Source organism: Echiichthys vipera (genome assembly GCF_963691815.1).
Source record: "Echiichthys vipera genome assembly, chromosome: 14".
NCBI lineage: Eukaryota > Metazoa > Chordata > Actinopteri > Perciformes > Trachinidae > Echiichthys > Echiichthys vipera.
In genome coordinates this window covers 14,194,617-14,220,729 of record NC_139839.1, presented here as the reverse complement: position 1 = coordinate 14,220,729, position 26,113 = coordinate 14,194,617, and the positions used below count along the sequence as shown (strand labels likewise).

Here is a 26,113-nt window from a genome sequence, read left to right as displayed (position 1 = left end):
CACCATAGATATGAGGCAGCATGGCCCTACTCTACCTCAGTAGGCCTTTATCATCTAATGGTAAGCTGGATCACCCATCCATGTCAATATTCAACTCTTAGAGCAACTGCTCCACTGCAGCGCTGAAAGATGACATACTATGAAGAGCAACATGGTCGGGAGTATATAAAGAGGGAAACACAATGTAAGGAGGAGGTTTGCGGAGGTGGGTGGGTCATACGAACACAGGACTTACACCCGGGAGACCAGTGTTTGTGTCCCGTGCAAAACCAAAAGTCATTTTTTTACATTGTAAGTTAAATTTCATATTTATTGTTTTTTACTATTGCCATGAAGGTTAAGTAACAAGACATTTGATCCCAAACCACAATCTTTTCCCCATCCTAACCAAGTAGTTTTGTGACCTAAACCTAAGCAAGTAATGCTAGTTTTGTTTGGATTTACATGGGACTCCCAGTACGTTAAAACCTGACGCCAAGGGATCCTGACCAAGCTAACAGCGACTGTTACCATGTGAATAAATGATAAAAATAAATAAATGAAACAGCCTTCTGAGCCTACTAACAGGTGTAGCAAGCCCCTTCTAAACCATATCTATGAGGCTGATAACCACTGATAATGCCCATTCAATCGAGTGATAGCATTTGAAATGGGTGCTCCTCTTCAAACAATCTAGCATTCAGGTGAGGCGAGTTGTACTATTTGAGGCTTTTGAAGATACTAAAGAGAGGGATACCTTTACCAGTAGTAACCCCATTTTGTAACATTAAAAGACATTACATATCTACTAAACTATTAATGTACTGTACCATTCAGATTGTTTTTAGAGTTTGAGCAAAGTGAAACTGCAGTGCATGGCTCCATTCTCCAAGGACACAACAACATCTCTAAAATGTTTGCTTTGTTAATGCTTGTTGGTTGAGAATCACAGAGGGAACCTTATTAAGCATGTTAGCAAAGTTGTTGAGTTAATCCTCCAAATAATAAACTTTCAGTATATTATTTAGATGATCCTTCACAACTTTAAAAAATCTCCACTGATGTAAACATGTTCACCTGTGCCCTGCTCTGACCGATGTCAGCTTACAGAAAACTAAGCCATGCATTTCAGTTTCATCCTTTTCACTTCATACTCGTTAGCTGCACAACCGACTGGATGTCACATAAAAACAGGAATTACCATTTAACAGACAAGATTTCAGATTTTAGTCTTTGTTTGTGCGGTCTCTGACTGACTCGTTGTTGTTCAGCGGTGGAGGTGGCGATTGCTTGCTCCTCATGCTCCTGGCATCTGTGGCAGCTCGCGAAGTCTCTGTCACAAAAAGCCGGGTCACCCAGACTGAAGTGACAATGCGTTTGTACTCGTTCCGAAAATTCCTGTTGAGTAAGCCATAGATGATGGCATTCAGACAGCTATTAAAGTAGGCCATGAAGTAGCTGACCACAAAAAGCCACTCAGGGATACGAGGAGCAACTCGTGATGGATCTATGGCCACCGCTAAGCCAATCAGGTTAAGTGGAGCCCAGCAGATGGCAAAGAGCACAAATACCACAAACATGGTGATGAAATTCCGCAAGTCACTTGGTCTGAGGCGAGGGCTCTCCTCTGTCTTCACTTTACGTCGCACCTGGACATGATGAAAACAGATAAGTGTGATTGCTCCTAAATATTTTCTGCTGAAATCATTTAAAAAATTGAACATACTACATACATCATAACTGTTTCCTTACATAACATTTTAACTGGATTTTGTGGTCACTGATTTGTAGTGTGTGGATGTCATATTTGTCTATTTCTTTTGCTTATGTTTATTGTTGTAACATGCTGCCCTCTTAATGGTAAGGTAACTCTTGGAAAAAAGATTTTATTCTCAATGAGCCCTTTAAATGGTATGGTTAAATAAAGGTCAAATATTCAAACACTTGAGTAGCCATATTTTCTATCGTACAGGTGCAATTTGGACCCTGGAAGGCTGGTGGATCCTATCATTGTTTGGCCGAAGGGTTCCTTTTTTACAGCTGAATGGCATGTTTACAGGCTTATTATTCATTAATACATTCTGTAAGCCTGTAAAGATGCAAATACGTGGAGAAGCAGGAGACTGACCTGAATCACAAGTACCCAGATGCGTAGGTAACAGAAGGTAACCACTGCGATGGGAACCAAGAAGTGAACCACCACTACCGCCACCGTGTAGGAACTGCTGACATTCTGGGCGAAGGTGCAGGAGTAGACCCGTGGGTCGTAGCGCAGGGAGCCAACGAAGAAATTGGGGACAATGGCCACTACTGTAAGCACCCAAATTAAGGCTACAAACAGCAGAGTGTTGCGATAGCTGTACAGCCGACTGTAGGAGAATGAGTGACAGATGTAGCAGTATCTGTTCACTGCAATCCCAGTGATGTTGAAAATGGAACCGATGACACTCAGCCCCATAAGGAAACCGCTGACCTAAACAGAAAGAAAAAAAGTGTTTGTGTCACAGTGTGTTGGGAGTGGGTCTACTGGCTTTTTGGTTGGTAGTAAACTGAAATTGTAACTTACCATGCATTGTGTGTTTCCCAGTGCCCATCCGTCATGGAAGAGAGCATAGAGAACCAATGGGTAGGGGTAGAAGGCGACCACAAGGTCAGCAAAGGCCAAACTCACCACAAACACATTACCTAGAGAGGAAACCACAGAGAGACAGTATCTTAAATATATTTACAACAACTTTCTCTCTGATTGTGACATGAGTCACATGCTTTATTATGCAAGACACACACCACAATTGTGCTGTTCTAAACACTGGCTTCGCTCTCTAATGCAGCTCTGATGGTTTGGCCCCTCTTCTTCTCATCTCAGCACAATGAATTTGGCTGCATGTGCTTAGACAATCAGCATAAGTACATTGAACTCCCTTGCCTCATTCGGTAGAAGGCGTAAGTGATAGCACACTTGATGATTTCACATGTAAAGTGCTCATGTTTTGCATATGAAACAACTGCATTCACGATGCAGCGATTTACATGCTCTTTATAGCTTACATTATGTTACAATGTCATAATTTATCTGGTATTCTTGTTTCTAAAGTAGTCGTAAAAACTTTTGCTAACTACCTGCATGCTGACATGCTTCTAGTGCTTCAATGTGAACCGTAAAACTGCTGCTCATTTCTTGATTCGGTTATTCTCTTTTCTGACAATAACCCAATGTTCAATGTACTAGGAAGCTATCTCAGTGTGTACAGCTTGGCGAAATTGTTAGCAGAGAGGGCAGAGATCAAATACCAAAGGTTTCTAGCCGTCGCCTCACCCTAGACAAAGTTTTATCAGGAATGGCAGAGTCCCCGCGTTTTGACAGAGTAGGTGGACAAGCATGTGGACATGGCACTTGCGCTTCTACGAAACGCAGGTCCTTTTTAATCTGGCTGATCCCCCTAACCTTATACAAACAGTGCTCTCTGGTTCACAAAATCCAGTTGCAGTGGTGATTGCTCTAAGACTGCAAGGGAAGCTCAGCTTCCTCTAAAATGTCCCCCCCCCCCCCCCCCCCCGAAAAAAAGGGATGAAATATGTACTGCTGTGTGTAATTTTCATTGACTGAATACACCTAGAAAGCCTTCATCTTATGTTCAGAAACAGCTACTTATCACAGGTAACCAGCGCAACTTCCTTCTCATTCATCCCCGCAGCTCCACAGCGCTTTACACAGTCAGACACTCAGCTTCTACTGACTTCAGTGGGAAAGCGTAGAGCAGGTTGTTCCACTGCAGCGAAACTAGATGGTCTTTCAATAAATGCTGGGCTTTGTCCTGCCTATTGGGCGCTCAGCTCAGCGTTACAATTAAATGAGCTTATCAGCGATCTTGAATAAAGAGCCACCGGCGCAAGTTTTTCATTCTCTTATTCTGAACTGATCCAGAGACTTTACCGATCCCCAGCAACTTTGTCTTTGTCAAAAACGACTAGCGTTGTGTTTGGCAATTCTATTCTGTCACTCTTTGATTTCTTTCCCCAACAAGCAGCAGCAGCTGCGGCGCTCCTCTCCCTGTCACGATCACTCACACTCACAGGTGGTCACACTTCACAGTAGCCTGGTGCAAAAGACGCCTAGTTGGTACGAAAAGGTCCCAGATCATTTTCTTGAAAAGGAACGAAGGGTAGAATATACATACACATATAAAAAAACAAGCAGATTTATGATGTAGGCCCTGTGTGGACCATGAATGGAGTGTGGACTGGTGGCTGGAGAGGTGCCAGTTCATCTCCTGGGTACTGCCGAGGTGCTGTTGAGCAAGGCACCGAACCACCAACTGCTCGGGGCGCCGGTCACTGGCACCCCCCTCGCTCTAACATATCACCCTGTGTGTGTGTAAAATGAAAAATAATAGAGTGGAAATTGAATTTCCCCATTCGCGGGACTAATAAAGGAATTCTTCTTCTTCTTCTTCTTGAAAGACCAGCAGCTGCCACTGTCCAGTTAGTATGTCACATAAAAAAACACTGCTTTAATTCAGGCAGTTCAGGCTTATTGGCAATCATCGGCTTCATTCATCCTTCACCATTAGTGGCTCATCCGTTGGTGACCTAAGCTACCAGCTGACTAGTAACATTTGATCATAATTATACAGGTCTACAAAACAGCAATTACAACCGGACAGTTCTTAGTCTCTTAATATGCTCATGCAACAGCTCCCTTCACCACCTAAACCTCCACCTTAAGATCTAAAGTTCATGTATGCTTATTAAAGGGGGATTCGATATCCTCCTAATTATTGGAGCCAAGGCAATAGGTGCTGTATTTGATGTAGCATAATGCCATATTTCAGGCTATATGTTAGAAAAAAGATAGTTCCTGATATAATGGGGGCATTGAAGGGTCCTATGTCTTTAACCTTTTAGGTCTCATAAATGTGGCATGCCTTGTGTTTGACTGACAGATGCCTGCAGAGGTCATTTGCAAGGCAGCATATGCAGCCTCAATGCACAAACAACACCTGATTGTTCCTGTATTCAAGAGGAGGGACCTTTAGTACAGGAGGGATCCCAGATCTTGGTGATGGGGGTGGTAGAGGAGGGAGGCCTCCTGCATGTCATGCTCTCAGACATCTCTCAGCGGGATTAAAGATACTTGTTGTGCTCTGTAACCCCCCTGCTCGAGCCATGTCAAAAATCTATAGTGCAAATTGCACCAGAGCTTGTTTTTTATATATAACTATACCAATCAGCTACCATTGTCCTTTTGTACCAGTGTGTGCACATGTGGCTGTGGTGTGACACTGTCAACCTAAAACTGTCACTATGCACCGCGATGCACAAAGTTGAAACAGCACCTCCTGCACAGTACAAGGACATCAGTTCCCTTGTTTAAAATCACTTTGGACTTATCTCCTCCATCATTAAAGCGTCAGAGTGCTATGGCACAGAATGCTGCTCCGTAGTAAGATCATACACATTCTGCAACTGCACTTCTATTCCACATGTAGTCTTAAAACGAATTGAGGGTTTTTAGCACCCTTAACGTAATGCTGTATATAAACATGAATAAAACTGTTCTGAACAGATTTTACAGTAATCAAATGAGCTGTGATCAAGTTCTATACAATTCAAGACTCAATGCACCTCTCACACAGTAAACATAAATAGAAATTTGCATTTGCAATATGATGATTTTCAGCAATTACTGTATGATGCATGTCTACTATGTACTTGATTTCCTGTTTGAGCACCATACAGTTTTATTCTTTTGTAATATTTATGACAACCCTGGAGCATGTCACTTCAGTTTACTGTACTGGCATGACATGCAAAAAACTAGACCATATCAATACAGTAGAGTACCCTTCAAGTTATAGCCTAGGATTTGTCAAGGCTATGTTAAAAATAATTAATAAATCAAGCACATATGTCTTTGTAACACACATATTAAGGATAACCAGCTATTAAAGACTTAACTTTGACTTAAATCTACAGCTTGATCTGCAGATTTGACTCATAAATTGTTTATATTTGTCCTACTGTACTGATTTTAAAAAAAATGAGGCCACCGCCATCAGCTCTGTGAAGCTGTATTTAGGCACAGTGGTGGTTTTCGCTAAATGCTAACATTAGCATGTTAAAATGTTCACACTGGCAATGGTAACATGCTGATGCTGTAATTTACCGGTATCCGTTTCCCAGGTTCACGATTATAGTCATGTTATAATGCTTAACTATGCTACAAGTAATAAGCACATGAGGCTAACGGGAATGTCTTAAGGTTTGGTCATAAACCAAAAAATATTGTACACATTGACTCCAAATGATCAGCTTTTTTGAAACGAGTTGCAGGCATCAAATTCAACATGAGGTTTTTTAAACTTCACTTTATGTTTATTGGGGTTCTGGACAATGAAAATGTGATGTTCTTTATCTTTTAAAAAATTTTGAAATGAGACTTTTTATTACATTCTCAACTGTGATGACGCAGAAATTATGTTTTCGGTCTGACTATTGTTCATTATTTACTGCTTTGTGTGTGTGTGTGTTTGGGGGGGTCATGTTCCACTTCAATAAATACATTATGTGCAAGGACAAACAAAGCATGGAGGTGGAGGCACATATAGACCTGTGCACACAAAGTTATACAATAGACAGAGAGAACAAAACAATCTGACTTCCTGTGCTTCATCTCACCTTGAGGCCATGGCAGTCTTTATAGGAAAGAGTTTTGAGACTCAATGCAGGTGAAAATTCAAACTTTTCCATCTATATGCAACAACACACTACTCCACTAGTCCTTTCAAATGGCTTGTTATTTTTCGTCTTCTTTTGCAGAATGAATTGTTGCTTGCTTTCATGCTGTTTCCCAATCAATTTGAGCAAGTACGTGGATAATGGACCTCGTTAAGAATAACCGCTCAAATCTGGCATCATTAACCATTAACAGTTTTATATGGGCTTTTTAAAAATTCACGCTCCAATATCTGTACTTGGTAATCAAGGCCAATTTTCAAGGATTCTGTGCAATCAGCCAGTAGAATTAGATCATTTTAATCATGGTCGTTATGGCAATAATTTGAAATTAGACAGTAACACTCTTGGTGTTTGAGTCTCAATGTCCAGCTTTTTGAACTTGATCATTAAAGTATTCCGAAAATGATCACAAAGCTGTCACCGTTATGTTATATTTTTGAAATGGCAATCACCCCAATCTCTTAACTGTGAAATATTTGAACAGATGACCTGCTGTTCTACTGCCATGACATCACACTACCTGAGAAACAACTGCAGTGATAAAATACTGTATAGCTGCACAGCTGAGCCGCTTGTTCATGCGTAATTATGTGCTAAATTACATTTCAGTAGTTTTGCCAAACTTTGAGTTTGTTTCATTGTTAGTTGAAGCATTGTTTAACAGAAACACATAGACAATCAGTTATGTTTATTGATGAGTGTGAGTCAGAGTAGTTTGTTTTGTTTGAGAGGATAATGAGTGGGAAAGTACTTGATAAATAAAAATTATAAAAAAAATAAGTAGGAAAGTAGTAAACATGATGTTAAATGTGTTAAGTGAATATTATAAGATGTGATGCTATAGCAGACTGTTAAATATGCAACAAAAAGGAAGGAGTGCATTGTTTTTTCTACTCACTCATACAACTAATGGGCATATACAGTATCAGTGCTATCAATGATGTTAATGCATGAGGACTGGATAAGCAGCTGCCATTGCCACACATTGTGTGTGTGTGTGTGGGGGGGGGGATGTAAGAGAGGGAGAGAGCAGTGGAGATCAGCGCACATTTGATGAAGCAGCAAATAAGCATTGCAGTCAGGAGCGCATATAGGAATTTTCTGTTCACTTGAGCCGCGGATGATGATGGTGATCATATTTTCTAATTGTTCATAGGTAAGAGGCTTAAATGTGACATTCTTGTTTCAGAGTTTATAGCAATGCAAACTACCTTACACTATGATGTAATTTACCCAGCAGCCCCTGGGAATGGGGTGTAATTTGAACAAGCAACTTCTTTAAGACCTTGAATTTTTTGAATTTCCACATGAAAGCATTTACACACTCTCTGATGCGTTGAGTTTAATTTGCAGTTGCAACCTACTTGGCTGCACCAATCAAAGAGGAAATGAACAAACATGCATAGTAAACAGTATTTTATTGCCCTTCCTGCTTGTTTTCCCCTTTTTATGCCTAATAGGTGGATAAAATGTTTGTACAGCTCTTTACAAGGTTATTTCACATGTCCATAATTGCATATGGAAATGTTGACTGAAACTTAATCACCTTGTCAAAGGCATGCATGAATGATAACTGTAATAAACAATATTAGAACCAAAAATGATTTTGTGCATTTTCCGTCCAATAAGTAATTCCCCGCGGGAAGAGATCACAGAGATTCATTTGCTTTTTTTTTACTTTAAAAAAAAAGTGTTTCCTGTTGGAGGACATGCTAGGCAGATTTGCCTTTTTTGAATTTCAATTTGTTTTCAGTTAAGGAGCAGAGCCCAAAAAAAAAAAAAAAAGGCAAGGGAATGACGATGATGGGGGCTGAATCCAAAAAAAAAGTAATGGCATGATGAAAGCTGCGTGTGGAAAGGCTGTGTTAATAGTGGAGAAAAAAAATCTCAGTTAAGGATGGTAAATAATAAAATACAACAATACATACATACATACAGGTATATACAGTCTCCACAAGACATGATCCGGACATTTAGCAGCCTTGTTATTTCATAATGAAGCTGTCACCTCTGGTAATTTCTTCAATCTGTTAAATGGAAGAACATGGCACAAAGACAAAAGGGAGGCAATGTCTTACTCGATCTGCGGTGATGAATGAACAAAGCTGTCAACAGGAAATAGAAAATTAGGATCATGGCGGAAAATAAAAGGAGGTTAAAGGTTGGCAGAGGGATTGTTATGAGTGGACAAAGAGGGAGAATAAGCTGATGACAGAAGACATGATAAAAGACTAATACATGTTCTCATCGCGTTTGGAGGCGAGACAATAAACAATCTTGTCATCACCACTATACATCGAGCCCTTTCCTCAGAATGCCGGCAGCTTCCTCACTCCACTGCCCTGCCAACTGTGTGGTCATACATAGCTGACCCCAAAAGGGAAAGAAAGGCAAACTGTTCTACTTACCACTGTCTGCTTTTTATTTAGTCTTTTCACTTAGCTGCTCCTTATTTTGAACGATACGACCCAATAACTCTCCTTTGTAGTTTCTTAATGATCCTGCTTTTTATTTTTTGTCTGCGTTGTTTTCAGAGGTTGAATATGTTTCTCACAGAAGAGAGAGACAAAACACACACTGAGGCTGCAGGGTGGATGATCAGGCCATGCTGCCAGTCTGAAATGGATTGGGGAGCATGTCTGGCCGCTACTGTGTGAAGAAAATGACCTTAAAAGTGCACTGCATCACTCTCTAGACTCCATTTTGAAATGAGTTTACAGAAGAAGAGGAGAACTGGCAAAGTTTGGGTCTGTTCTCGAACATAGTTCAGAAGTATTATATGCTGTAACTGAGAAGCAGTTTTTGCCTCAGGGAAATACTGTACAGTGAATTTAACTTTACACTCTCATAAGATTACTTTTTGGAGGAGCAAGGACACACCTACAGTACATCCACATTTCAAGTCTCAGATTTTTATTTTTTAAGGGCAAACTGATAGAAGAAATATGTGCACACGTAGACACCTCTACGCAGTGTTTCACTTCATGTTGAGTTTTCAGTCTAACTGGGACAAACTGCACCAGGTGGAGTTGACTGTTGACAGCCACAGGTAACTATTAGCCAGAAATCATGCAACATCAGCAAACACACAGAACGTTGATGTTGAGCCGGCATCACTACCATCTTGATCTGTGACTTGTTTGTGAGGTTATCAAATTTGATAGGATTGCAAACCAAAACCAAATATAACTGTCGAGAGGTGGAAGTAAAAATAAATATGTTTTCTGAATCTCTGAATTGAATTGAACCCACAAAAAACCCCATAGCTATATGGCTAGACAATTCATATTTGCAAACACTTCCATCCATGGCTTTCCAAGTATCCTAGATTAAGCTTTACAAACGGCATCTATCTAACCCACTAGTAAAGGGGAAAGTTAACCTGGTTGAGTTGAGTGGTATAAACATCCTTGAGGTAACATTTTAATGTGTTAATCAAACAGGGACATGCACATTTGGACAGACAGTAGGTCAATAAAAAAGAAAAGATGAATGCTGCAGATTCTCTTTTGGAATTACAAAGACCAATGTATTCTGGAAGTTTCTTACTGTAAAACATTAAATTATAAATGGAATTACGTCATGTCCAGTAATTTCATATACCATCCTTGTTTTATTCTAACTGCCTCTTTTTTCTTGTACTTATCCAACACTCTACCATTAGGAAGTTATCATCAGGATAAAATTATATTTAGACAAATATAGCATTTTCTGATTTGCCACTTCAGCTTTTGTTTGAAACTGGTGGTAGAGGAAAGGATGCAAAGTACGGCTACCTGAGTCAGACACTTTATACACCCAAACACATTCTGCTTAAGAGATTTTGCAATACAATGACACACTACACCCACCTTTATATCTGCTTAAAACAATGCAAGAGGGTGCTGTGGCGGGGGCGAGCCATTTCAGTACTAAAACAATTAAATACTATCTTTTTCTCTTTGAACTTACTGATTAGAAGTTTTGAATCTGCTGGACACTCCCAATATCATCACTTCTCCATCACCATTACATTACTGCAGTATCTCACCCATTGGGGGGGTCAGCAAGTACTTTTACACTGGTGTTATGTAGGAAAGCGATTGGAGAAAAGTGTGTAGGAAGTGATTGCTGAATATTTAGTTAAATATGATTCAGCTGTCAGAAGGCTGATATTACCAGCTTTGCAAAGAACCTTTTCCCTTCGTCACAGATTTTTTTTTGCAGTGTAAACAATGTGCATCACCCAATATGACGCTTCAATTATGAATCAAAATAAATTGTAAAGCCAGTGATTACCATGTTAACAGTAATAAGCAACCAGCCCCAAGATATCGAATGAAACATGATGAAATCAGCAGGCAGATAAAAAGTTTTTCACAGTAAGAGCATTAACATTTTTCAATAACTTACAAAACCTTATTGCAAACCTATTTGCTCATAGTGTTGCAGTTGCTTTTGCTAAGTTGCTGCTTTCCCTTTAATTTAAGTTTTTATATATTTATATGCTTTTTATTCCTGGAAAAAAGCTATTCAGTACAGTGTCACACCACTCTACTATTATACCTGCAAGGGTTTAAGGCAAAAAAAACACACTGAGCACAGAAAACAAACAAAACCCTCATGCTTTGTGCTCTATACGCTAATTAACTGAGAACCAATTGAGCAACTGCCATGCAGTATAACCTTAGTTTTAAGCAAGCATGCAAACCAACCCTTACTGCTGAGTAAATTACCTCTCAATCATGATCAGCCAAGCACCAAGAACGATAAAAAAGATACAAAGATATGCATTAGTGCTCATCAAACAGGGGCTTTCTCACAGATAGGTAATGCGGTACACACCACTGTCTACTATCCTAAACCCTCTTCAGCGAGCGGCATACGAGTGACAGGGCCCCTAGGTAGAGGGCTCCACCTGTGCTAATAGAGCTAGGGTCACAATATCGTAACCTTTATTCTATCTCACACAGTTTCCAACTACCACTGCACTCCATGGGTACAGTACATGGTCACTGTACAACCTTGCAGGGGTCAAAAGACAAGCCCGGACACCACATTCCAAGAGTCATTAAGGAGCCTGGGAAATGTAGGTGTTACATGCCCAGAAGGAAGCCAGGTGCAACACAACTGACATACACCAATCCCTTTCCACCAGCCCTGTGTTATTCCAGCTATAACACAGACCCTGAAAAGAGCCTGACATGTCCAAGAGATAAAACCGTATGAATGGACAGGGTGTAGACCACAAAGCATATGTCTTCGACTCTTGCTACAATCCAGGAAACAAGGCCGCCAACACTGCCACACTGCCACACTGCGTGTAGAGTATTCTGCAGCAGCAGAAGTATTGGTAATGATATTCATTCTAATATATTTAACTTTGTTTACCTATACAGTAGGTGTAAGACTTTGGTAAAGATTGTTTTAATTCAGTCCGAGAGTATCTCAAATATTTTACAAATCACATGCATGTCTGTGCATAGTTTTACATATCTCAATATGCAAAGAAATGTATCAGTTTGACCCTTCTACACACATATCATTTGCATTATTTAACTACAATAGTTGTATTCAGTATGGGACAAAGACTCCTGTTTCTGCCCTTTATGCTGAGCGAATGTCTATACTGAAAATAGCTTATCAAAGTCATTCATCTTCTGATTTGTGTGTGCATCAGTTTGGGCTGCTTGTGTTAATATGTATTTATCTAATCCCACATTAATCTGAATGTCAGTTTATGCTAAACATGCTATCCCAGTGTGTGCAGAAGTGTGCATCTGTGTGTGCATTTGTTCAGCTGGGCTAACCTGCTTGCACATGTGCCAACCATGCCCCAAAATGTAACTACTCATACATTAAATTATTCAAATGTTATCTGTTATGTGTGTGATGGGATAAAGGATTTTTTTTTGGCACAGACAGTCATTTGTTTTGGAACACAAAGTCCTCCGGGATATTTCTCTGAAGTCTGCACAAAATAGATTTTTACCATACAAGAACTCCATGACAAATGGGACTGGTGGTTGACCAAATAACTCAATTTGAAAATGACAAATCTTGAGCTCAATTTTTTGGCACATTAAAACAAACAAAAAAAACATAGTATGATACGTATGATACATATCAAAGCATTTTCTAGTGTCCTGGACAAAATACACAATGCCCTGGGTGTGAGCGGAACCGGAAAACGTTTTCTCCGTAAAAAATGATCCAGTTTCACAAACATCAGTGATATTGCCATTCTACCTATTACAAGTCAGAGTAGCAATCTAAATGATTTTGAAGGTGTTATTTAAGATAACATTTAAGATTTTAAAGTTAAGTTTTTGGTTACAATATTTATGTAATTAGCAGTACAACAGGAGGATTAGCAAACAGATCTGATGGAATACAACTCAAGAAGAACAAAAACTTAAGAAGGAAGAAAAAATACACAGGCTACATGGTGATACATTGAGCCGACAGATGGTTCAGTATTACATCTTGACCGAATATCCTGACTTCATTACCATATACATGAGGGCATGCAGAGTTGGAGCTACATCAAAGAAAAAAACTGAAACTGCACTGTGTTACCTTCATCAAATGAAAAAAAACGTATTTTCTTTTGTTAGTGCAATTAGGATAAATTGCTTCATGGTCTAAAGGCTCCTTAGTTCCAAATCAGAATGAGAAGAGACAGCATTTGTCTTCCAAATAGTGTCTGGACATTGCATAATTAGTGTTTCCTGTACATATGGCTCTTTTGTGTTCAGGCATGTGCTGCAGGGCTTGTCTTGGCTTTACCAACACAGGCCTCATGCTGCGAGAGAAAGTTAGCATAAGGGCAACGTTGGTGAAATTGCATTAAAGTGTTGTGATGTGATAAAGAGCTTGTCAGGTGAAGGGATGAGTGAAGGATTTACAGCTGGTGGTTTTATTACACACACAGAATCCTTAAATCCTCAGGAACTGTCTTGCAAAATATCTTCATCTGTGTCATGGCCACGCTGCATGATGCTGAATGGGTTTTGAGCACACAAACCATTTAACTCGTTCTTGTTTTGATTTATTTTCTTTTCTTTCTTGTTTTTGTTTGATGTGGCATTAGAAACAGAGGAACACAATTCCATAAATTAATGTAGGGTCAACCCTCACATTTTGAGTGTCCTTTGGCAAAATTGTCACTTCATACAATGGCACTGTAATAATTCCAAGCAAACTAGTTTTATACTAATATCAATAAAAAGCTTTGATCAATATAGTTTGAATTAATGCATGCATGCCAGACCAGGTATATCTTGATCGTGATCTAAACACCTATGTATATATACTGTATATATAAATATACATGTGTCATTCATGTGTCAGAGTTGTCACTTTAATAAAAAAAAGTAAAAGTATAATTTGCAATTTATGCAGTGTACAATCTTTGCTCAATAAAATGCTAGACTGATGCTGACTCTTCAGTGTTCTTGAATGTGCTACATAGTGCATGTGATGTCAGTCGTTAAGCACTGTAAATGTGCTGAGTCAGTGTCTTCTTCTGTACTGCTCAACATAATTTCTCATGATATGTTAAAGACAATATAAATTAGGATACATTGGATTCATAGGAGAGCCCCAGAATGTTATGTAACAGTGGTAAAGCCAAACATCACCTTGCTGTTTTTATTGAAACTACATCTTACTTAAAGGTGAATTTCCATATTTATATCAACTATCCCATATATTTCTGTGTTAGTGAGTCATGGCAACAACTTTTTTTTCGGAATTGGTTTAGTAATGAGCGTGAGTGCTGCAGCCTGGCTGCTGCGAACTGAGCTGCAATGTAATCATACATTCAGTAACTGCATCAGTAAATACACACCAAAGCGTAGCAGAATAACGGAAACTTCTCTCTCTTTCCATAATGTAGTCAGACACTTATAATAACAATCTGAGCCTGTCAGTGGAAAAACAAATACTTTTGGTGGACGTACATTGACTGTGCAGAATTGTCCCATTTGATTACATTGCAGCCCGGGTCGCAGCAGCTATACTGCAGTGCTCCTGTTTAATTCTGGACCATTTTTTTTTTAAAGTTGTTGTCATGAGTAAATTACACATGGGGAAAAGGGTTCAGGTTGGAAAAAAATCTTACTATTGACAACATTTTCTCTGGGATATTCAGGGTACTGTTACAGACAAACCATAAAAAGAGATGTTGCGTTTGATTTTGTCTTTTAATGTGATCTTTCAAAAATCACAAAATCTCTTTTAAATATTGGGATGAGACATAAATTGTGGAGGTGGATATCTATCTATGTGCATGGTGATCATACCACAAAGGAAAACTGAAATGTTTTGAGTGAACTGACCCTCTAGGACTTACATACTAATACATGTCAACATTAGTGTCAGATGAAGCCCCAGACCTGTGATGGGAACTGCTTGTTGTTGAACTTAAAGTTGACATCTTTAAAGAGAAGGACAAGCAAGTGAGAGGGAGTTCTCAGAATCTCAGGATAATCAGCAGGCATCTGTGAAATCCAGCAGTTAAGAGGCTGCTGGGGAGTTAAAGTGTGGTATTGATCGGAGCAATCACCAGAGAAACATCAGAAGTTTCAAGGACTTTGCATTTGAATCTTTAAGTTCATCCAAGACACAAGGCCAAACAGGATGTCCACACCGCTCATACCTCTGTGATGGAGGACTGTATTGCAATTATAGCAAAGAGAAAGAGATTCAAGAGGATCACTGGGACTCACCAGGCAGATGAAATGAGCAGCTGGTGATACAATGACATTGTATTTAATGTTAATGGGGAGACTAAAGAACTGTTGCCATCTGCATATGACTAATCTGTCATAAATCCCTTTACAGTCATCATCATACCTAAACAACTACATAACTTCCCAATTACATAAGATCAGGGAAACACTGCCAAATAGACATACGCTTTGTTGTTCCAATCTGACCTCTATTTGCGTCATGTTAGGCTGCAAACATACAATGCACTATTGTAAATACCTTTTATTTAATTAATTGTGCATCTAAACAAGAGCCCTTAGAAGTCATTGAGTCTACAGCCATGTGGCTCTGGGATGCTTTATTTAATTTCAGTATGCTGACATGACATGCAGATATTTAGCAGATGTATTGGTTACGATATTCACCATCTTCAACATCAATGTGAAGTCAGACCTACTCTACGGTGTGGAGCCACAGAGGACTACAGTATATACTACAGACAAAATCAAGTCATTCATCAATACCACCAGCTGTCGAAGGGACAGTTACAGGAAATATTTCCTGCCACATGCCATCACAATGTACAATAACAGTTAAACTTTTCAGAACAATACAATCGGAAGCACCGTATGTTTTTTTCTCATAACCTGTCCACTACACCTTAAATTATTATATGTTTACATTTGCACTATAATTAGTCCGCTTATTTATACATTTTATTTTTCAGTTATCTTTTATATTGTAATTCTATATTACTGTTTTGATGTGTCTGTGTGTAATGCTGCTGTTACACTGCAATTTCCCAGCTTGGGATCAATAAAGTATTTCTATTCTATTCTATTCTATTCATGTGCCATGAATACATGCTCTGAAGGCAATGGTTTCTGCATGACTCTTGTTAAACCTGGACAAAATTTAGCTTTGAGGAAAGTTTCAGACCTCCTGTTGTCGTACATATGGGCACATTCCTCTCTGTGCTGCTGTCAGCAACATACAGTACAGTTAATAATAGCAGGCTATGGTGAAACCCACAGCAGTATTGTAATTTACTGTAACTTTAGTTGGCAATGGTAGACAACTGCAGCGCAAATACTGCCAGTCAGCTCTGCCTGTTGGTTCCCAGCAGTTAATTCCTCATCAACTTAGCCAAAGGTGACGATGATGCTGCTGGCCAGTCAGGCCGCTCACCAGCCAGGCGAGCTGCCTTCCAACCGTGGGCTACAGCACCCGTAGCTGCATCCTTCTTCCTCTGCTTCTCTGTGGTGCATTTATTCAGCAGAGAACTCTGGCTTGTGTCAAATTTAAAGTATTTTCTGGTAAGAGGGGAGCAGACAAAACCCTGCCTGCTGCCATTCATTGATATAATAATTTCAGAAGAAAGAATTTTTTTAAAGATTTTTTCTCAGGTTTACTGATAGTGGAGAAAGGAAATGTGGGGAAAGCGACATGCATCAAACAATCCAGTAAGTAAACAATCCAGTAATCAAAGCATGGGAGTGCTGTCCCCCGTGTGGTATGTGCCCTATCCACTCAAATATTGTGTTGTGTTGAACAATTTCCAAACTTGGATGAAATAGCTGTAACACATAAAAGGTAAATATTTTATCCATAGGACCTGCACAGATTTTTGGGGGCCCTATATGAAGAGTTTGACTTGACACCCACTCCACTGCACTGCACACACCTCATTGTTTTGTATGGTTATAAAAGAAAAGCCAGCGTAATGAAAGATGATACAAACTCTATTTGATCTTATTAAACCTACAGACTGGTGTACAAGACAGTTAAGCTCAGTTGATCTTTCCCCTCCCTAAAAACTGCTTTATAACATTTTGCATTTTGCATGGTTTCCACCTAATGGTGGCAAAAAACCCAGTCCTAGAACAGTTACAGAAATAATATCACTACAGATTTTGAAATGTAAACCTGCAAAAACGCATTTAGGCAACATTATCTTATCTCTAGTGTTTTCCTTTCAACTCTATTTTGGTCTCCACCAACTTCTGAGGCAAAAATCACTTGCTCTTTAGCTGCTAATTGCTAGGGCATCACAACGAAAGTATGAAAGCAGTCAGGGCTGGAAATCCAAAAAATATGAGCTGCAGAATCATGTAACGATTATCGGTGGCCAGTGACCCATTTCACATACAAGTAGGCCTAGTCATTTGCGCTATTGCTAATAGAAAAAAATATATAGCTGCTTTAAATCCCAATACAATACTTTGTCATAATCTGCCCTGCTCCTCGGTTATGCTTTAACTTTGTTTTATACATTGATACATACGTTTAGTCAGTGCCTCCTGTTTTATTTTGTTACTCACCTCTCCTCTCATTTCAGATGCCTTCAATGGACTCACTTTGTTTGTTTTCCCACCAGCTTTGTCTACCCCGCCCTGATTAGTTCCAACTGTCCCTCATTAGCCCTAGTCGCCAGACCTCCGGCGATGTTCCCACTTCTCTCACCTTTGTGAGTTTGTCATCAATGCTGTCTGTCTTCTTGTTTTTTTCCCACCTTTGGGGCAAAAGCCTTTACACCTTTTGAAATAGATAACTGAACTTGCCTCCTCATCTGTCATCTGCATTTGGGTCCAACCCTGCTAGCAGTCGTGACAGACTTCATATTTGTAATAGTTGCAATAAGAGAACAACAAGATTATTAAATTCTAAGAATACCTCGGAAGACAGAATAACACTAGACTGTATATATTTCTTGAAGAATGTGGCTGGCAAAACTGATAAATATAACCGATCCCTTTTTCTTTTTCTTTTTCATGCTCTGTGTGGAAACCAAGGCTGCCGGGGCACCACGATCAACTGCTTATTTGAGTTATGCGCCAGTCTGGCTGTGACTGTGGACAACATGTCATCAGTTTGACTAATACAAGGAAACAAGGTGGAACAGATTAAAGGTTCACATTTTTCTTCAAAACATCCTGTATACAAATTAAAAACTCCGATAAATGCTTAATAGCCCGAAATATGAATTGGTGATGATTTCACCAAGTGTAATTGAAAGTCTAATCACTGATGAATCATTCTTGTTACCATATTCACGTGCCTTTTCCTTGCTACTCCAACTTCTTCAGCCATCAAATTTTAATATGGCACTATGAATGGTTGATGTCATACTTTTCGGTTCATTGTCAGTGTCTCTCAATTTGTAACTTCAATGCATGCCACATTAGCGATGCACTTGTTTTCTTGCCTGACCTCGAGTGCGGTTTCACAGCACAAAAATAATGCTCAGTTCTGTTTACACGTTTCAGTGCCAGATTTCTAGGTACAAAGTTGTTTTTCTATCAGGCTTGATTACACTTCCTGTCTCCCCAACATGCAGAGGTGCCAAATTTAGTATGTGTGTGCCTGGCAGCAGTTGACTTCTTGTTGTAATTGAAGTGTTTTCAAACAGAACAGCAGACTGGTGCGCTGCAGCTCAGTTTCAGTGTTGGGAGGGAGATATTTGTTGGAATAATCACCAGACTTCCTATAAACCGAGGTAGGGAGGGTGAAACCAAGTGCTTTAACTAATTACATTTTGAATGGGCCAAATTGCACTTCCCATTGGCTTGATGATAGATGTTCACGTATCGACATTCTATAACAGTGACAAACAAGTATGCATGGATTTTTTATAAAGATGTATACATAAAGAGAAAAATAGTTATTATTAGTATTTTAAAGTTAAGTTAAGTTTGCAGTGACTATAAATAATTTAAATTGTATTTATATATATATATATATATATATATATATATATATATATATATATATATATATATATATAAAAAATAAAATGTACTCTTCCTATTCAGTGGATTTATTACATGAATAGAATGTGTGAATATTTACATGTTTACTTAAGATATTCTAGTTCCCACTAAATTTTAATTTAACTGTGTATTAATGACTTAGATTAATTTAATGAATTTTACTATACCAAAAAGTTCATTTTTTCAGTGTGCTGCTAACTATTTTGTGTTAAAGTTATAGTATAATTTAGTAAAAGCAAAACATAGTTTCAGCATTTTATAGCATTATAATTTGACGGCTTATTCTGCTTTTTGATCATGTAGCATTATATGAAAATTTTAGTGATTATTTTTTTTAATAAATTAATAATCACTATAAGGAATGATAAATTATCCTTTTGAGTATTGGATTGATTAATGATGTATTTATATATATATGTATATATGTATATGTTAGAATCAATCAATTTTGCAACCTGTACATATTTTATCAAATCCCTTCACTACATTGTTTCAGTAGTTGACACATTGATGTTTGTAATATAGCAAATCAGCACTAAGAGGCTGCAGAAGGAGAGATATTGCTGCTATGTACTTATCTTTTGCAAGGATGTTAATCGAGCTCAAGCTGCCTCTCAAACCAGACGAAATCTTTCTGAATATCTCGTACAGAGAATATAAATAATAATAGGAGACACAATTCTTTAGCATCATAAATGATGTGTGTTTTTGAAGTTGTCCGCTGTTAGTAAGCTTTTGTTTGTGGTGGAGATGAACTCAATTCAGGACAATTCACATTCAAAATGCACCTTGTGGACACTTTTCCTGAGGCAAGTCAAAGCCTCTGTACACCCCCCCCCCCCCCCCCCCACACACACACACACACACACACACACACACACAAAGACACATTAAGAATGCACAACACAGGCCGTCATCCAATTTTCCCCTCTATTCCTTCACATTAAAAATTCCTGCTCAGTCTAGCGGCACATGCTGGCTGTGAGGTTTAACACCAAGTGCACCTCTGTCTATCTTTGAATAGTTCAACGTCTAAAACAGAATCTGGTGTAAAGTGCAAATTCATAGTTTGTGGAAAAGAGGTTACCCTTCTACACAGTACAGTATATTTGAAGTAATATGTGACACTATATCTGTGATTTGGTAAAAGTACATCCTTGCCCCTCATGATCCTGTGATGCTTTGGCTTACTGACTTTTCTACTGAGTACAGCAGGCAGACATTAAGTCTGGTTAGTCCTAGGAGATTGACCTTTGAAGTGCACACTGAACTGTAAAGCAAAGCAGATGATTAAATCAGAAAGCTGTCTTAGCTCATCATTACCAGTGAACATAAGGAAAATAAAAGGCTGGAATAAAGCTGCAATGCACAAAGGGAGAAATGACTGTTCACATTATTGACTATGAAACCACCAAAAGCCTATTTTAGACAAAATCTCTTTCATTATGTAAAATGTTTGGCAGGGCTTTTCACAGCATAATGTACGCCTAGTCGACTGACTGCAACCTTTGAAGGGTTTTATTTTCTCTGGGCATTCTGTGTTTGATCAGAAAATTTGGCATTTTGAAAGTGCAGCATTTGAGTGCTCAAACTGTCTGTCCCGGCCGTCAAGTTATAAACATGCTGTGATCATGAGTTGTGAAATAGACGAACAAAAACCAAAGGACATATAGCCCCCCGGGGGAGTCTAGTCTGTGTTTACTTACAAATGTCCCTTCTGCTGATTTAACTTTAGCCTGTACAGGAGTTTTTTAGTGAAAAAGTCCTGAGAGAAATCTGATTGACCTTTGCAAATATGTGCCATAATATTTAAATGTGTTTTAATGGACAATTATCATTGTGTCATTCAACTGCAAATATATTTATATACAGTTTATACAGTATATATGTATATATAAAAAAAAATTTTAATTCCAAGGTGAAAGTAAGGGGAAAATAAATGTTCCTATGAAAAAGGCATTTAGCTTCTTAAACTAGAGTTTGAAAGATTAGACATAAGTGAAAATCAAGTAGATTTGATTAAGTATTCAATTCAGGTTTATTTAAAATCAGTCGGAAACTGATTGTGTCTTTACACACATCTCTTTTAATCAACAGTTCCTTTTTGGAAGAGACTGATTATATGCTCATCACTAATGAGAAAATGTGCTGTATTCAACATGACTTCAAGGTTCAATCAACAGAAAACTAGTTGAAGGAAAACTAAACACTTTCAATTTCAAACTCCTTTAATTTTCTTTGAAGCAAAACACTAAGTACTACTGACACAACAACATTTGAACGATTTAAACAGGGCATATCACATCAAAATGTAGCACTCAATCTTGATACTGTAGGCTGCAAATTATGACGTTTCCGCATGGGGATGAACTTTTTGTTTTTTGGCTTTATGGGATGATATCAGTTCCGCTGTGAGCGTTTTCTGTTAAGTTTCAAAAGATTCACCAGTCCCTTCAGTTAAACCACAACCTGACGATAAATTCCTGTATAAATGAAAGACAAAATAACTTCCCAGATGAATCTCAAATCAGTATGATACTTTTCACATTAGGCCTCTAAACTTTTATCTTCATGTCTTTGGGGTTGCATCCAAGAATAGATTCGACAGTAGCCTCCATTCTGCTTTGCTGTCTGCCTGAAACAAACATTCTGTTTGTCTGTCTTGTTTGCAGAGTCGTTTGCATGATTACAGTTCTGCACATCCCTATGACACCTCCCTCCCTCCCATATCCCATCCTCATTGTCTCATCCTAGATTGCCCCTAATTTCTCACGTCTTCTCTATTTCACCTCCCGCCTCTTTTCCATTCGTTTTCTCCTCCTTCTCTTGCAGCAAATCCCTCGCTTCTTCCACCTCTTCACCCACTGCTGCCGGAGGGTTTTGAGAAACTGTTACATAATGCACTTCAAATTATCACAACGCATGTATTATGGATATGGGGAGATACAGCAGGCATTACGGGATTTGATAAAGAATAAAGGACTGAAATTACTGAGTTGCTTTGCAGATTAAATGGGTCAATCTATCGTGTTCATGGTTATCAAGATTAAAGAAAATTGTTCTGTCAGTTGCTGTGTGTGTGTGTGTGTGTGTGTGCGTGCGTGCATATGTGCAAACTTGTACAATTGAGTCATCCCCCATCTCAGCACTAAAGTACTGATAACAACTGGGTGAATGTGATGACACATGACAGTAGTTCTTATATTGTCTCGGCTGTGCCTCTTCCCTTTATAAAATAGCATCACTCTCCTATTTTTCATAGCGGGGGATTTCAGCTCTTTTCCTCTCTTTTCTAAATATTGGGCTGGCTTTCTCTATTTGATAGCCTGTTTCCTTGTCATTTTTTTGTCTGTTTTTGAGCTGTTTCAGAACCTTCCTTTTGCCACACACTTTCTCTCTCTAGCCTTGCTTCTCTCCATCTAGCTGATCTCTGCTCTTCCTGCTTCCTTTATCCAGCTGTCCGTGTTCAAGGGAATTACAGAAGTCATACTTCATCCAAAAGATACTGGACAGTGTCTGGGCACAGCTCAGGCAGGAGTAGTCTCTGAGAGCACTTAAAGCTGCTGAAAACATCCCCAGCAGTCATGCCCGGCCTTCACTTCTGCCTAAATACTCACCGAGTAAGACAAAAAAAAACAGTAAAACCAGACGATGAAAGAATTATATGGCAAAGCCTCAACACATACATAAATTCCCCATAGCCACTCTCTCCTCCAATGCATTATAGATCAGTGGCAACTCAGCTCCCCTATGGATTCTACATGATGAAACTAGATTGGGTGTCTAATATTTGTCACAATGTGAAGTATAAAAGAATGTCAAATGCAATTTTCATGCATGATTCCAAATGATTCAATATCAAGTAAATGGATTAATTTAAATCAAACTAGCAACAGAGCCCCTATGTCTAATCCCTTCCCCTTTTCTTTTTGAGCTATAGCTTAACACTTCTCTATTTCCATTTTGCCTGCTCTGTGATCTATCCGTCTCCCTGCCTCCATTCTCCATCTCCTCTGTTATGCACATTATAAGGTTCCAAGAGGGTGTTGGTTGGAGAGTATGAGCCTGCCTTCAGCTGTCTGTTTTAAAGAGCCTTTTTTTTAACTGTGCAACAGAAAGCTGAGAAAGTTTCTCTGCATTAAAAAAACATCTGATCGATCTGACAACCTGCTGTCTGATCTCGTGGTTTGATTTTAATGAATTAAAATCAAACACCAAAGTGCCCCCACGGCAAAAAAAAAAAAAACTTTGGTCGGGAGCATAAATTAGAGTAGAAACCAGTAAGGGCCAAGGATCTGAGGGTTCCTACTGGGTCATAGTGGAAATGAAGGACAGAACTGTTTTAAAAGTGATGAGCAGATATTATAATACATTTGAAACCCAAGTCTTTGGAAAATATTTTCACCTAGCCAAAAACCCGAGGAATAACAAGATACAAATAAGTAAACCAGCACCTTTTGAAACATTGAAACAAGTGCTTCATATCAAAACGAGCAACACAAATATAAGAGGAACGTCCTACTACACACTTTATCTACCCTGTGTCTCACAACTCATTTTATCTGTTGTGGTTTTTTCTCCAGAACATTTGATGTTGTCTCAATGGTGTTTTGGTTTGCTTCTTGTATCAGTCTTGTATGTAGCAGTCTGACTCACAAAACAGCAAATTGGTTACTGCTCAAGGAGGAGGAAATAAAGAATGAACTGGAAGATAAGTCACTTTTAACATCAGCATTACCCAGATATCTTATGATTGCCATTTCTGTGTGCTTTAACTCTTGCTAGCTTAGTTCTCAAAGATCTCATAAATCGCATAAAATGGCACCAGTATTCAAACCACACGGATTGAATTACAAATTAAGTGAATAAAGTCTCACTTTGAGCCATATATGTCACTTTGAAATTTATTCCCAATGTCCTAATGGTATTTCTGCACCATTAAGTAAAGCAGGATTAAACAATTGCATGAAGGCGGTAATTTATGTGATATTGGATGCAAGATAGAAAAATGGAAGAACGATGTTCTGTGATTGGTAAAAGGTACATACATACATGATACTATATAGGTTGATATTTATCAGCTACAGGCTAAAATCTAGCTGAGATTTATCAAACATGTCACTTGTGAACACGTAACAGAAATACCCTTTTTCACCTTGTACAAAGAGAACTGTCTGTCTTCATATTCTCTAAACAACTGCATCATTGCCATTAGTAACCCATTGCTTTAATTGACAGTTACATGCTCAGAAATCATTGGGTGAAACTCTGGATTCATGCATCAGCAGAACATCTAAATGTAAAGATGTGAAATGTAGACTCAGGGACTGTTCAATGAACTCAAAAATTATCTCTCTATCTCACTTTTCTCACACACTTGCAAGCTTTTGAAGACAATGCATTGACTTGCACTCATTCACTGGGGTATAACACTTACAGTGCATCAAACGTAAAACGTAGTAACTACCTAAATTAACTTTAAACCAATGGGAGTCCATCATCTTAACCAGGAAAAAGCAGCCTTTCAGCTGTCACAAACCAAGCTATCATCACAAGTGCTTTCAAGGGTTTCCAAGAATCATGCCAGATCAAACATTCACATGTGAATGCTCTCTCTCTCTCTCTCTCTCTCTCTCTCTCGCTCTCTCTCTCTCTCGCTCTCTCTCTCTCTCTCTCTCTCTCTCTCTCTCTCTCTCCCTCTCTCTCTCTCTCTCTCTCTCTCCCCCCCCCCCTTCTGTCTCTGTTGTGTTAATATTTTACACACTTTTTTCATGTTTTATCAATGTGAAAACAGCTAAGTAACGACAGCTAAGAAAGCAGCTGTAGTATTAATAGTGGCAGAAGATGTCACAGAGGACCATTGGGAGAGACAGAAAGGACCGGGGAGACACTGGGTTTGAATGTTTCAGAACCATGGAGAGACTCAGACAGAGGGACTAGGGGTCTTTTCCTATACAGAGCATGCCAAATTTGGACTTGTGTCCTTGGGAGTTCGAACTTGCCAAGTTCAAGTTTGGAGTCCAAACTCTGCAGAACAGGGGTGGGGGTGGGGGTGGGGGGGGGGGGGGGTTGGCACAGTGCACTCATTAAGAAGTGAGGGCAGGAGTGCTCCTGCTGTATTAGGCTACACTTCAACACAATTGAGCAACTGTTCTGTGACAAAATACCTCAATTCAAAGCTTCACTAAAGGGCTTTTTGGGGAAACCAAATTACAAAAGAAGCATTTTTGGAGCAATCAATTGGATTGAGGTTGGATTTAGATGCAGTTAACAGTTATCTTCACTCTAATCTATATCTACAACACTCCCTGTGTTCTTTCTCATTTATATAAACTGTATGACCCCAAAGAACATAACGGCTGTCGTTCAACATTATTATCCAACACAAAATAAATTTGGCTTCGGGAATTGGCTTTGGGAATTGTAGTATGGGTTCAAAAAGCTGCAGAGACACTTCAGAGGAACACAACCGGCAAATTACCAAACTGCTTCTTGGGATAAAACTGTTCTCACCTTGGATGACTGTGAACTTTAGCCACTTGGCTATCTTGGGAGCTCACATGCAAAAAAAACATGCAAAACAATTGTCAAAGTTTTTCAAAACTCATGTAGAGACTGTTTTTTGTGTGTGTGTGTTTCAGCACCATGAAGAGAAACAGAAGAAGAGACTGGTTATTAGTGTATCAGCACCATGGAAAGAGACAGACAAAGACACAGGCATCATGGATAGAGGCAGAATGGATGCGGGATGCTGCAATGGGTAAAGCCTCACCCTTAACTAAGGAATATTTGGAGCATCATTTTTGTAGAGGCAGAGCGCTTTGGAGAAAAGCAGCTAGAGAGACAATGAGAGGGAGATGGGGAGATATGATGTAAATAAAGTCTCTGTGAAGAGAGTGTCTGTAAGGTGTAATCCAGTCTAACTCTCTTTG

At 39.0% G+C, this 26,113-nt stretch overlaps 1 protein-coding gene across 1 annotated transcript in view; it reads right to left on the bottom strand.

Moving 5' to 3' along the window:
- Window positions 1-1,205: 1,205 nt before the first annotated feature.
- Window positions 1,206-26,113, bottom strand: part of mtnr1bb (melatonin receptor 1Bb) — a gene marked incomplete at both ends in the record, with an annotated part of 29,300 nt that continues 4,392 nt past the window's right edge. The window contains 3 exons of the mRNA XM_083926758.1: window positions 1,206-1,628; window positions 2,108-2,452; window positions 2,546-2,664. Of these exons, the coding sequence (XP_083782884.1) occupies window positions 1,206-1,628; window positions 2,108-2,452; window positions 2,546-2,664 (887 nt within the window). The remainder of the gene's footprint in view (window positions 1,629-2,107; window positions 2,453-2,545; window positions 2,665-26,113) is intronic.